Genomic DNA, 13,575 nt, shown 5'->3' on the forward strand with positions numbered 1-13,575 from the left:
TTTTTTTATGAAAATTCCTCACAACTCCATCAAATAATTAATGCGTTTCTATTTCACCGAACAAGTTAAGGTTTAAATATTTTGTTGTATAAATATACTATTTAACACCCCAATGGAGGATTTCCACCTTTTCTACACACTAAACGTAGTAACAAATTTTTTACAATTTTATTACTATTTAATAATGAACACAGAGCATATTATTTTTGCGAATGTTCATGTAAATTTATATTTTTACAGACGTAACTAAAAAAGATAGTGCTTAAATAGAGGTTCATTTTACTTACCAAAAACCATAACGCGTGTTTTATCTACGATATTTCATATATCTTTGTATATTGTATGCTAATTGAAATATTCCATATATTTTTGTACATCGTATGCATTTTTTCATCCTTAAATTTCGTATAAATGTATGACATATCACGGTCTAGTGATAATTAAAACATTTATTCCTCTTCGTCCGTTTCAATTTAAAAAAAAAAAAAAAAAGAGGAAGAAACTCGTTGTAAATCTAAGTCTAACGTACAAATAGTACTCTGTACAATGTAACAAAGTAATAGAATATTTGTATTAGAAACATAGTACATATAGATTGAACACAGCAACTAACCTTCTTCTTAATTAAAACTGAAGACAACGAAAGAATAATTGTGAATCCGACAAAGTTCGAATTAACGTAAGGAGTATAATGTCAATTGAATGGAAATCAATTTTTAAAGCAATTTATTTCCCGCAAACATCACGTGCTACCGCGTAAAACCAGTTAAACCAGTCTAACTTCACTTTTGGACGTAATTATCACCAGTTAACCAGTACCTACGGCAGCTTGTATACTTGTATGCATTATGGTAATCTTAATATGTATGTAGATGCCTCGTGATTGCAATTTTTATTTCACCTTTACCTTTTTCTATTTTAATTCCAATCATAGTACTTTCTACACTCGCTCCTTCAAAAGGTCGTCACATGATCTGAAGAATTTACATCTCCATCCAGAATTCCACACAGATGTTAACCATTTCTATACGCTTAATTGTTGTTTACTCACGGTTAATTGACAGTTGACTGTGCAATAATGTTCATTAGTCAAACATCTGCACGCCTCATTAGTCTGTTATTATGTTAATAAAAATGTCAATGTTTATACATTTATAAAAATAAAATATTTATAAAATTAATTAAATATATAATTAATAAAATATTGTTGACATTTATCGTAACATATTCAGTGATTTTAGACAATCTCAATGCACCAAGTAAATTAAAGTAAAGGAATATTAACGTTAGAATTATAATCTATATATCAAATATAGTTAAATATAAAGCTTTTAGAAATTGAAAAAGAAATTACTAACGTACAGATTTTGTACTCTGTACAATGTAATAAAATAATGGAATATTTGTATTAGAAACATAATACATATAGATTGAACACAACAACTTACCTCCTTCTCTATTTATTCCCCTAAATTGTTTAAACATATAATTTTATATTTATTTGAAGGTTTATATCACATTATATTTACAAATAATTACCTTTTGCATTAAGTGTACAATTTAATTAACCACTCTTGTGGTCATTCTCTTGCTTGTCATACAAAACAATAAAAATATATTAATAGAGATCTAGAACAGTTGAGCGGAGAATAAATTTTTTTTTGCAAACATTCCTGAGCGATACGTAGTTCGATGCGACGTCTTTTGCTATGTAGAACGACGTTTAAATGCTACATCAACATCTATACTTTCGAGAGAAGCAACACTTAGCTAACAAGCTAAGCTTTTCGGTAAACATTATACTTTCTTAATAGAAAAATAAATTAGTTAATCTTAAATGGCTCTAAATTTAAAATTAACATAAATTCGATGCGGTTTTTATCATTAACATACAGCACTGGTATTTATATTTTAACAAAAGAAATTTTTCTATGAAATTTTTATGATAGTAATAACAGGTGTTTCATATTACATATATTTTATTACCACACAGGAATTACAGCGATGTTATTATTCCATTGTACACTAATCATAAAAAAAGTATGGAGATATAATATATCTAAAATATCTTTTATAATATTCCCTCCTGTTTCAGTTCCACAAAATCGTGAAAAAGGTTTCTTATGCTCTCTAGAAAGGAAGTGGTTATATCAACGAATCAAAAGATCCTGCAGGAAGAAGTTACTTTACAAAAGAGTACCTATAGCAGCGTGGATACCAAAGTATCGCAAGGACTACATAGTAAGTGATCTTGTTGCCGGTATTACCGTAGGCCTTACCGTTATACCGCAGGCAATAGCTTATGCGAACGTCGCAGGACTTCCTTTGCAGGTAAGACAGTTTGCTCGTTCACTCGTGAAATTTTACAAATTTAATAACATACCACTACACTTTAGTATATTTATAATTAAATTATTTTATATATGGTATATATAAAACTAATTTATTTTGAAGTAAAAAAAGATTATTTCTCTCTTAAACAGATTTATACATCTTTACTTTCGCAGCTTAATGCAACTTAACTCGTAACGTTATTTCTTAACGTGTTTCTAATATGTATAAAATATTCTTTAAAACATTTTAACACATTAAGATTAATTTACTATTTTAAAAAATACTATTAGAACTTAGTTTGATGTAAGAAATAAGAAATGTTACATCATTCTTGTTATTCTTTATGAGAAGTAAAAATTTAATATCAGAAGGAGAGTGCTGGTATGTTATAAAATTTCATATTATATCTATTAAAATTTTATGATTAATGTTGTCAAAGTTAAAAACAATGTTGTATCTAACTGCATACAATTTTATGCCAAATTTAATAATTTGGAAATTAGTAGTATATAATTGGAAAGGATAGAATAGTTTTATATTGGTGCGCCTGTTTAATTGCGGTATCATAACTTCCGTCATACTATTGAATCAAAAGATTTATTAGAGATATTCTCGAGAAATTTATAGTTAATTAAAATTCCTGGAGGCTTCCGTATGCAAAAGTGTTCTTTAACAAAATTATTCCAACGTTCCATCATTATCGCAACCAGTTTTGAATATCGTTTTAGTAAAACTGATTATGATGTTTACAAAATGTCAAAATCATCGGAAATTGTAAGAAAATTTATTAAAATTTATGACATACAATATCTTCCACTATGTAACTGAAACATTGAATCGTAACTCGTTAACCAACGTTTCTTATTAACTTGGCTGATAAGTGTGTTTTAATAAAATATATTTTCATATCTTAAAACAACCGCGCTGGTTCGGTCGACTGCAACTTAGATTCGATAATAATAATAAATCGAGTTGCAGAGGTGCCGGCTGTAAAATCGACCGGAACTTTCGATATTCCTCCTTCTCGTTTAGACAAGCGACTTTTGTGCAGATGATATCGCTACAGTCTGTCTTCGGTGTTCCGAACTGGGAAAACAAAGAAAGACGTATAAGCGATATCGTGCGGGACAAAAGTCGCACGTCTGCATCGTGTCTAATCGAGAAGGAGTCTCTGGCTCGAATATCGAATGTTCCGGTCGATTTTATAGTCGGCACCTCTGCAACTCGATTTATTCGTAGTCGTACTGTTCTTACTTCAGCGCGATATCTGGTGATTCGAAACCCGCCTAAGACCCGAACCAATGCACAATATGCACACGAGTGACGAGACAAGATGTCGCAGCGACGTCGCTGTGCAATTGTGTAGTCGAGCGATACAATCTCGCTCGTATGTATTGCACGATTAGAAACATATATGAACTTACGTGTGTAACATACTATATATCTGCCGAATCGCATAGCGATATCGTAGCGATGTCGTCCGATAGCGCGTCGCGATAGCGCGTCGCTCGTGTGCATCGAACCTTAAACTGTGTAGGTCCCATTACGTGTCTTCCAGCTGTACCAAAATCATTTTTGCTTACTCTGCGAGTACTAGCGTGTACGCACTAAGAGTTGGAGCTCCGCTTAACGGTAGCTGGTAGAAGCATTACCGAGGCAGAAGATAAATTGGCTGCCCCATTATAATACAAGGCCCGGTGCAGACAAGCGACTTTTTGACGCTGCTTTCTCGTTACGATGTATTTCTGTCTTCGTTGTGTTTTTAGCTGGGAAAATAAAAAAAGACACGTGATGCAACGAGAGCTCAGCACCAAAAAGTCGCTCGTCTGCACCGGGCCTAAGATGGAACTTTGGATAGCTTACCTGAAACGAATATTTTTATGTTTTAATTCAAGTATTACAATAAACTCAGGGCGCTTTCTCGTTATTAATCCTGCAGCATAACATCTTCAGCTCAATTATATTTTTCCAACACTTCTCTACGAAACTATTTTCTAAGTTAAAAAATATCTCAATTGAAAAAATGAGAATTTAAGAAAATTCTTATTGGTATGCACAATTTCGTTTCAATTTTATTTTAAACATTGATGCAGTAATTTTATATCTCATAAAATCGAAGTATAAAAATTCGAAGATTACGGCAAAATTAAAATTTCTTGTAAAAGTAAAAATATTTAATAATTTCGTTTGTTTTTCAGTATGGTTTGTATTCGTCTTTCATGGCGTGCTTCGTGTACACCATCTTCGGATCCTGTAAAGACGTTCCAGTTGGACCGACCGCGATCATCGCGATATTAACCAGAGAAACATTACAGAAATCTGATCTAGAACCTGACTTTGCGGTTCTTTTAACTCTCATCTCTGGTTGTATCTGTTTTTTTATGGGAATTTTACATTTAGGTAATTGTATTATCGATTACTTTTTTTAATTGAAACTCGACAAACTCTCAAACTCCCCTCTTTATTAGAATAGCCCTAGAGCTCATATGTTTTTTAAATTTACTTCTATGTGGAATAATATCGAATGAAATGACGGTGGTATTTAAATAATTGAATAAAAATCAAATAATTAAATTCTATAGCGTAATTTTAAGAGAACGGTTATGTGTGAACTGCGAATATTTATGCAAGTTCATATTTTTATGAATACAACTGAAGGAGTGAAATCTAAGCACAGGTTTATTTCATCCCCTAAATATTATAATGAGAAATTTGCTTCGAAAACTTTCTATATTTTTATAATATATATGCCCTGCACATTCTTACGCATCTAAATTTGTCATAAATACATAAAAAACCACAGTCTAGTTATGTGTATATTCCTATTTATATAAAAAAAATATTATATATTTGATTATATTAATATTAAATAATATTATATTATATTAATTTATGTCTTATAATATATTTATAGAAATTTTATTATGTTATACTATTATATATTATATATATTATTATATTTATTATTTATAATATATAGTATATTTTATTATATTTATTAATTATTGTTTTCATTCATTTTCAATTATTATTGTTTTATTCATTTTACTTTCCAGTTATTATTAATTATTTATTAACAATTCAATAATATATTATATTTATATTTAATAAATATTGACACATCTTCTTCTGTTATCAGGCTTTTTATTGGATTTTATATCAGGACCAGTTTCGGTCGGCTTCACATCAGCAGCAGCAATTATTATAGCTACTAGCCAAGTAAAAGATATTCTAGGCATTCATATCGGCGGTAGTAAATTCGTCGAAGTATGGCAAAATATATTTGAAAAAATTGGGGAGACGAAGCTTTGGGATACTGCATTGGGCATCTCGTGTATAATTATCCTTCTTCTTCTCAGAGTTAGTATCATTTCATCGTTCAGTGGAAAATAACACAAGTAGATCCTCATAAAAATAATTTTTTAAATATATACAAAGTAGATTCATCTTTCTTCATATTTTCTGCCGAGCTGTTTACATACTTGCAGTGCAGACGTGTGACTTTTGTCGCAATCTCACTGTGATCATATATCTTTCTTTGTTTTACGAGTTAAGAACGACGAAGTAGACACATGATCGCAGCGAGATTGCAACGATGAAAGTTGCACATCCGCATCGTGCTTTACGTCTAGTGAATGATTCGTCGAATTATGTTGCTTACAAATTAATTCCTTGCTATTACACGTGTTACTTTTACATATAAACATTATTGACTGTTCAATATTTCTTGAATATCATTAATCAAAAACGTGATTTTATACATATACATATGTATAAGATGTATATGTACAATGGATATGTATATGTATAAGACACAATGTATTATACGATATAATTATAATATACGATACGAATGTACATCAATTAAAATTTATTCACACGATTCAAATTAAAATTTTTCATGAATTGTAACTACTAAAATTTTATATTTTATATTTTCACGTATTATCATCGCCGATTTTTTATTCCCTACTTTTTATAGGAAAATAAACTAAGGAACATTTTTTGTATCATTTCTTTTTTTCAGAAAATCAAAGACATACCGTTTATGAAAAAGGCTGCAAAAATGTCATCAAGAGCACAAGTAATTATGCAAAAATCACTCTGGTTGCTGTCTACGGCGCGAAATATTCTCGTGGTCCTCGTGTGCGGCGTTATGTGCTGGCTTTTAGAAAGTCACTTAGGTTCTTCGCCTGTTAGACTGACTGGCCACGTTAAACAAGGACTTCCGGAATTTCGGCTACCACCATTTCAAACCTACCACAAGAACGAAACGTACGACTTCGTCGACATGGTTTCCGCCCTCGGCTCTGGATGTCTAGTCGTTCCTTTGTTGAGCCTCTTGGAAACCATTTCCATTGCCAAAGTTTTTAGTAAGTTTCATAACAAACGTTTTTCACCAACTACACAATTCATTTTCTCTAAATAAAATATTTCTTTCCGAACATACTTATTGTAGTAATAATTAATTTAGCAAAAAATTAGAGAACTCGATAAAAATTATTTAAAAATAGATCAAATAACAGAAGAAAATTTAAGCAGTCAAAGAGTATCTTCTGAAGATCAAATGTCCTTTTTCGCAAATCTTATTACACATATCACAAGGCTTTATTTAAATGAACTTTCTCTGCACAAGTGTAAAATATTTGAATTTTAAATGTGAATATATTGAGGCCGTTTTTAAACATGACTCACTATTCAGATTTATAACTTACCAGAAACACAGGTTTTGCTACCAATGTACCAATCACAAATTATTATAACAGAATATAGTTCACAAAAAGTGAATATCATAAATTTTGACCTTGACTTTATTCTGAGACCATATTATCATACATTAGCCAAAAAATCGAAGTAACGTGTTTTACTTAAGGACATCCTAACTGTCTTGAAATTGAAAAAATACAAAACGTGGGAGATTAATTTTAAAAATTAGTAATTTTCATCTAACAACAAGTACAGTCAATACGTTTACATAGAAGATAATTAGGAAAAGATAGAATCTGGGTAAAAATTGTTTTACATACAAAATATTATATACGAATATTATACTTTAAATTTTTTATATATTTTTGTATATTACATGTGTTCTTTGCATATTTGCACTTTCAAGTTTCCCATAAGTGCATGAAAGTCCGTGGTCACATAATGAGTAACTGATTGTTCAAATACTCTGATGCTATCTGCAAAGTGCATACTTGAAATAAATATCTCGAAACTACTATGTTTTCATATTCGTTTTAATTTTTACTAATGTAGTCATAACAATTGTATCGATTATCCTAGATGAAGGTAAACCAATCGATGCAACTCAAGAAATGTTGGCTTTGGGCGTGTGCAACGTTGTGTCGGCTTTCGTTTCTTCAATGCCCGTCAGCGGTGGCCTCAGCCGAGGTGCAGTAAACCATTCCTCTGGAGTAAAGACAACTCTCGGCGGTATCTATACTGGCCTTCTAGTACTCGTGTCGCTTCAGTTCCTCACCCCATACTTATACTTTATTCCTAACGCCGCCCTTGCTGCAATCATCATCGCGGCGGTCATCTTTATGGTGGAATTACACGTGATCAAGCCTATATGGCGAACAAAAAGTACGTTGTATTATTAACCCCTTTTATTTTTCAAATAATATCAATATTATTTTGCAAATAAAGTATTGCGCTGCTTCAGCCTGTAAATAGTATTTATTGCTGAATAAATTAAATTAGTTATGAACTAGCTTGATATCATTTATACTTATGCTTATCCTTATATCTATTCTTATTTAGCTAAGTTTTTTTAAAATTTGTAAATGTAACTTCTTAAATTATGAATTTTAAAGAATCATAACTAGACTGTGGATGTTTATACATTTATGAAAAAATGCAAGAAAGCGTGTAATGTAAACATATATAAAATATCGAAGGTATAGTACCCATTATAATATTTTATGAGTAAAATAAACTTTTACTTAAGTTCTGCTTCTTTAAATTTGTTCACAAGTATATGAATTTACATAAACATTCGCAGTCTGGTCATAGCTCATGGTTAAATTAAATACTCTGAAAGTACTTTCTTGTATTTAGTTTAATTTTAAGAAATGATATTCTACGAACTTAAAAAACATCTTGTAAACGTTTTTAATAACGATTGTATAAATTTCTATTAATTGAAATAGAAGTTTAATAAATAGGTATAGAAGGTATAACAGAATAAATGTAGAAGTTTGCTAACGCAAGAATATATATATATATTCTAAATTGTACTATATACTAAAATATAGAGAACAGACGGGAATAAAATCACGTTGTAAAATATAAAAATGTTTATAGTACTCTGTGTAATGATTAGTGTAATTAATACATCATTTCTTTTTCAGAAATTGATCTCATACCAGCAATAGCTACATTTCTATGCTGTCTTTTTATAAGACTTGAGATAGGTATAGTGATTGGTATCGGTATAAACGTTCTGTTCCTACTTTACGCTTCAGCGAGGCCGTCGTTAAGAGTTCATAAAGATACAGTAAGAATGCTTTTATATCTTAATATGCTTATTAACTAACTTTCTCTATATAAAAATGAAATATCAATGTAATAGTAAAGAATAAAAATATTTTCATGTCTTTCATTCATGATATTTTTTATTAAGCTGTTTCCTTAATAATATGATATTTTTGTTTCAGAGTATTAACGGCTGTGAATATCTTGTCATAACGCCTGACAGAAGTCTCGTTTTCCCGAGCGTTGAATATGTGCGAGCTGTAATTAGTAAGCAAGGTACGAAACAGGGAACCGCAGTACCTGTTGTCATAGATTCTACGCATATTCAAGCAGCAGATTTTACAGCCGCGAAGGTACACTATGAAATACTATCTGTAAAGTATCTGCACTAACATTCAAGTTATAAAATTATTATAATTTATTAAAATTTATTTCTATGCTATAATTGATATACTTATTATTTAGGGAATTAAAAGTTTGACGGAAGATTTTTCTAAACGTGGGCAGCCTTTAATTTTCCATAATTTGAAACCAAGTATTATAGAAATTTTCAAAGGTGTAAAACCTTCTGGTTTGAGGTGTAGCTCTAGCGAACTTGAACTTAATGACTGTTTGAAAGGTAATTAAAATGTTATTACTTTTTACATAATATGTTGAGCAATTAAATAACTGATTTGTTCAATTTTATGTAAAAATGTATGATTTATATAAAACTTTTATTTATTTCCAGAATTTTCAAATATTTCGTCGGCTTCTATGAACAGATACTGACAATATTTAGACTTCTATAAATTCCGTCCCGGAAGTACTCTTTCTTTAGTTTATATGTATCAGTATTATATTAAGACGAAGATGGTCAATATGTTAGACAATATTATGATAAAGAGCAACAATCTTATTTTATAATTAATTGTTACCTTGTAACAATTACATATTTTAATATGTAACAATTAACCCTTTCGACACAATGTTATACTATACGACGATATTTCACGTACATAAGTACTTCTGCATTACAAAACGAAAATTCTGTTTTCTTAAAAATACATATGATGCACATTAGTAATATAAAATAATTTTAAAATAATTTAAAATTTACAAGAAAATATATGAAAATATTATATATACTACATCGATATTGTGCCAAAAGGGTCAAATTATAAGTAGGATTATAAAATGTACATTGGCTCACGAAAATATTTGAACATCTATCAGAGAAATCCTTTATGCCCATATTATGCGTGTTATATGCGAAATTTTGGAATTTTATCAGCCCTGTAATAAGATACGATTGTCATGATTATATTCATAAAATTTGAAACCAGTCGAAAAATGTATATAAAAATTACGAGATATTTATTACAAACATATATATGTGTGTATATATATATATATATATATATTGTAGAATGTTCTGAGTATCTTTTAGAGTATAATTAAGTCTCAGAGCAGCAATGCTAATGAAATTTTAAAATGTTTCATATAACACACATAATATATTTACAAAAGATCTCTACAAATGTTTGAATACATTCGTGAATATACAAACATAAATGAATACATTGACGCAAATCCACGTAAACTGTCAATAGTATTTTACATGACTTTTTATACAGACGCATTATTTGTACATGCTATTTAAAAATTACTCCTTATTACATTTAACATATGTCAATACTTCATATCATTTCAAAAAATGTTAACAAATATTAAAAAATGTTTCAGGCACATTATTCTAAGTTTTAAATAATATCCCATAAAAATCAAAATTTCAATAAAACTGCTAGTAGGTATACATATTTTTCTAACAATACATCATTTTTTTCTAAAATTAAACAAGCCTGTTTAATATAACTATGAAAATAAATTATAAATATTTTTAATTAGATTTCTCCAATAACATGACTTTTTATCAGTTAAAACTAAATAATTACTTCCCATTATCATATTGTTTAATTTATATCCAGGATTCTTGCACCCATTGCAGGGCTTGCTATATAAAATGTTGCATTTCCAGAATACCTATAATAAAAAGACATTTATAAACATTGTTGTGTAAAGAAAAAGGAAGAGAATTATAGAAATATTTAAAGAAAAAATCTAACTTGGCCTTCATATGATTAATTGCTTCATCAATTACATCTTTTTTCAATAATGTTACTGTACACCCTCCAAAACCAGCACCAGTTAAACGACTTCCTAAGACACCATTTATTGCTCTTGCTGCTGTTACTAAAGTATCTAGCTCAACAGAAGATACTTCATAATCTTTCTTTAAAGAATCATGACTTTCATTCATTAACTGTCCAAATTTATCAAAATTTCCTTTTTCTAGGGCATCTGCAGCATCAATTGTTCTTTGAATTTCTGTTACTACATGACGAGTTCGTTTTATCATTTCTTCAGGTACATTCTGTGATTTTAAAACTAAAAATAAAATCAACATAATAAACAACACAATTTTGCCTTGTAACATAATTGTATTTATTTCCTACCTTGAATATCACTCATAGATATTTCACGCAAACTTTTTTTATTTAATCTTCTTGCAGCTTCATAACAACAATCTCTGCGCTCACAATATGCGCTTGAACTTAATTTATGAGGAGCATTAGAGTTAGTAATTAGAAAGATATAATCATTTATTTGTGACATAGGTATTTGTTTAGTACTAAGATCTTTACAATCAAGAAGAAGAGCATAGCCTTCTTTACCCATTACAGAGATAAACTGATCCATGATACCACATGGAACTCCAGCAAAATCATGTTCAGCACGTTGGCATGCTAAAGCCTGAAAGATATAAGCTTTACATTTCTCTAATTTAGTAAAATTGTAATTTATATAATATACTCTGTCATTATACTTTATCCACTGGCTTTTCTGATTTTATACCAGTTAATGCTTCCAAAAATGTGTAAGTAGCAACTTCTAAAGCAGCTGAACTACTCAGACCAGCACCAACTGGTACAGAGGATACAATCACAGCATTAAAAGATGGCACATCACCTAAAATCAATGTTTTAATTAAATTATACAATAGAATTTATTACATTTTGGTAAAATGGATCAAAATAATAAATAAACTAACAAATAAAATTTGCTATACATCCTTTTACATAATTAGCCCATTTTGGTTCTCCTGGTTTTATACTCTTATGAGACCTAACTTCAAATTCAACATAATTTTCAGAACTAACTATTTCACTAAGGGAAACAATTTTACATTTATCCACATTGTTACGTTTTCCAACTATGAGTGTAACCATGGGCAATGCCTAAAAATATGGAAAACATTACGCTTTATTCCATTATTGGTATTTGTTATATCTCAAATAATTTAATGATTACATATTTTCATTAAATACAAACATACTTATAACTTCTACTTTTAAAAATCGAGTAACAATTTAATTAAAAGACATTATATTGTTAATATAACTAAATTTTCTGCAAAAATAAAACAATTTTTAAAAGTCGTATATAAATAAAATACTACTCTAATAAGTAATACATATTTAGGACTTACTTTAATAGATAATAAATCATTAAAATTGTCTAAATTTTTAACACCCGAAATTAATACATATATATAATATATTAATAATAATGATATAAATATAAATATAAATATAAATATATATATATATATATATATATATATATATATATATATATATATATTTATAAAATATATAGATTTAACAAATTCTGTGTGAAAATTCAATTATTAGGTAATTAATAATTTTTAATAATCTATTTCTCATATTCAATAATATATTAGAATCGATGTACGTATGTATTATAAAAAATAACAGTAGTTCATATCGATAGAAAATTACAAAATCGGATGAATGTATGATTATACGATAATAACTGATAAGAGATAATAAGATACAAATCATAATATATCTTTGCTCAACTAAATTTTGTTATCGATAACTAGTGAAACAAATTTTTAATGAATTAAACAAATCTTTTGTTTGAAAATGTAATTTCTTATTTAATGTTATTTATTAACATACATATTTGATTAAATCGATTACTGAATGATAATGAACTGATTGGATCTTTAAATATAATACATTAATAGCATGAAAAATAAGAAGTTAAATATAAATAAGTTAGATATAATTTGAAATCAGCGTTACTTCTCTCGAACAATAACGAGTTCTGTAAAATATATTTTCCGATCAATCACGAAAAACAATAATTACAGATTTAATAATTTTGTGTAATATACAAAGAAACGTAGTATTTATATAAACATCAAAAATTTTACCATCGGTAGAACAAAACCTTCATTGTAATCGGTATGCTCTCCAATTAAATTCACGCGACCGGGTGCGCACACACAAACATTCGCATTCTCCCTAAATTTATTCGCAAAAGCTTCTAAAGCTCTCGATTTAATTTCATTCACATTAAGCACAGTTGTTGCCATTTTTACCTATTATTTCAAAACTATTTATATGTAATGTTACTTAATACACGAAATATATAAAAATTTTAAAAAGATAAATGCAGTGGAATCTATGAATTTAATTTTACGTAACTCATAACACAGTAAAAATACGAACTGATACGAATATAAGTACAATACGCTTCAAACGGATAAAATTGGTATTAAGCACACGTACACGTTATCAATACATCAACTTTGATTATGTGTACAGTTACATGCTTGGAAATGTACGCTTTATCGTATCGTTAATAACAATGCAACTATTCTGCATGTATATGCATACAACATGCGCACCA

General features: G+C 28.9%; 2 protein-coding genes across 4 annotated transcripts in view; one reads left to right on the forward strand and one right to left on the reverse strand.

Moving 5' to 3' along the window:
- LOC138184462 (sodium-independent sulfate anion transporter) overlaps positions 1 to 11,125 on the forward strand; it is a 38,632-nt gene extending 27,507 nt beyond the window's left edge. For both annotated transcript variants that reach the window (XM_069122463.1, XM_069122453.1), the window contains exons 3-12: positions 2,096 to 2,331; positions 4,533 to 4,734; positions 5,474 to 5,694; positions 6,362 to 6,707; positions 7,621 to 7,923; positions 8,691 to 8,836; positions 8,997 to 9,167; positions 9,280 to 9,433; positions 9,545 to 10,091; positions 10,167 to 11,125. In XM_069122463.1, the coding sequence (XP_068978564.1) occupies positions 2,096 to 2,331; positions 4,533 to 4,734; positions 5,474 to 5,694; positions 6,362 to 6,707; positions 7,621 to 7,923; positions 8,691 to 8,836; positions 8,997 to 9,167; positions 9,280 to 9,433; positions 9,545 to 9,585 (1,820 nt within the window). In that variant the 3' untranslated portion in view covers positions 9,586 to 10,091; positions 10,167 to 11,125. The remainder of the gene's footprint in view (positions 1 to 2,095; positions 2,332 to 4,532; positions 4,735 to 5,473; positions 5,695 to 6,361; positions 6,708 to 7,620; positions 7,924 to 8,690; positions 8,837 to 8,996; positions 9,168 to 9,279; positions 9,434 to 9,544; positions 10,092 to 10,166) is intronic.
- LOC138184494 (galactokinase) lies at positions 10,696 to 13,572 on the reverse strand. 2 transcript variants are annotated; one of them, XM_069122524.1, is made up of 6 exons: positions 13,455 to 13,572; positions 11,906 to 12,092; positions 11,681 to 11,823; positions 11,310 to 11,607; positions 10,920 to 11,241; positions 10,696 to 10,836 (listed from the first exon to the last, which is right to left on the reverse strand). In XM_069122524.1, the coding sequence occupies exons 2-6, from the start codon at positions 12,081 to 12,083 to the stop codon at positions 10,767 to 10,769; spliced, it is 1,011 nt and encodes a 336-aa protein (XP_068978625.1). In that variant the 5' UTR covers positions 12,084 to 12,092; positions 13,455 to 13,572; the 3' UTR covers positions 10,696 to 10,766. The 2 variants fall into 2 exon arrangements, with proteins under 2 accessions (XP_068978625.1, XP_068978617.1); XM_069122516.1 differs by lacking the exon at positions 13,455 to 13,572 and adding an exon at positions 13,097 to 13,258.
- Between the last annotated feature and the right edge of the window lie 3 nt (positions 13,573 to 13,575).

The sequence above is a fragment of the Bombus flavifrons genome, chromosome 1, assembly GCF_040668555.2.
Source record: "Bombus flavifrons isolate JBK064 chromosome 1, iyBomFlav1_principal, whole genome shotgun sequence".
NCBI lineage: Eukaryota > Metazoa > Arthropoda > Insecta > Hymenoptera > Apidae > Bombus > Bombus flavifrons.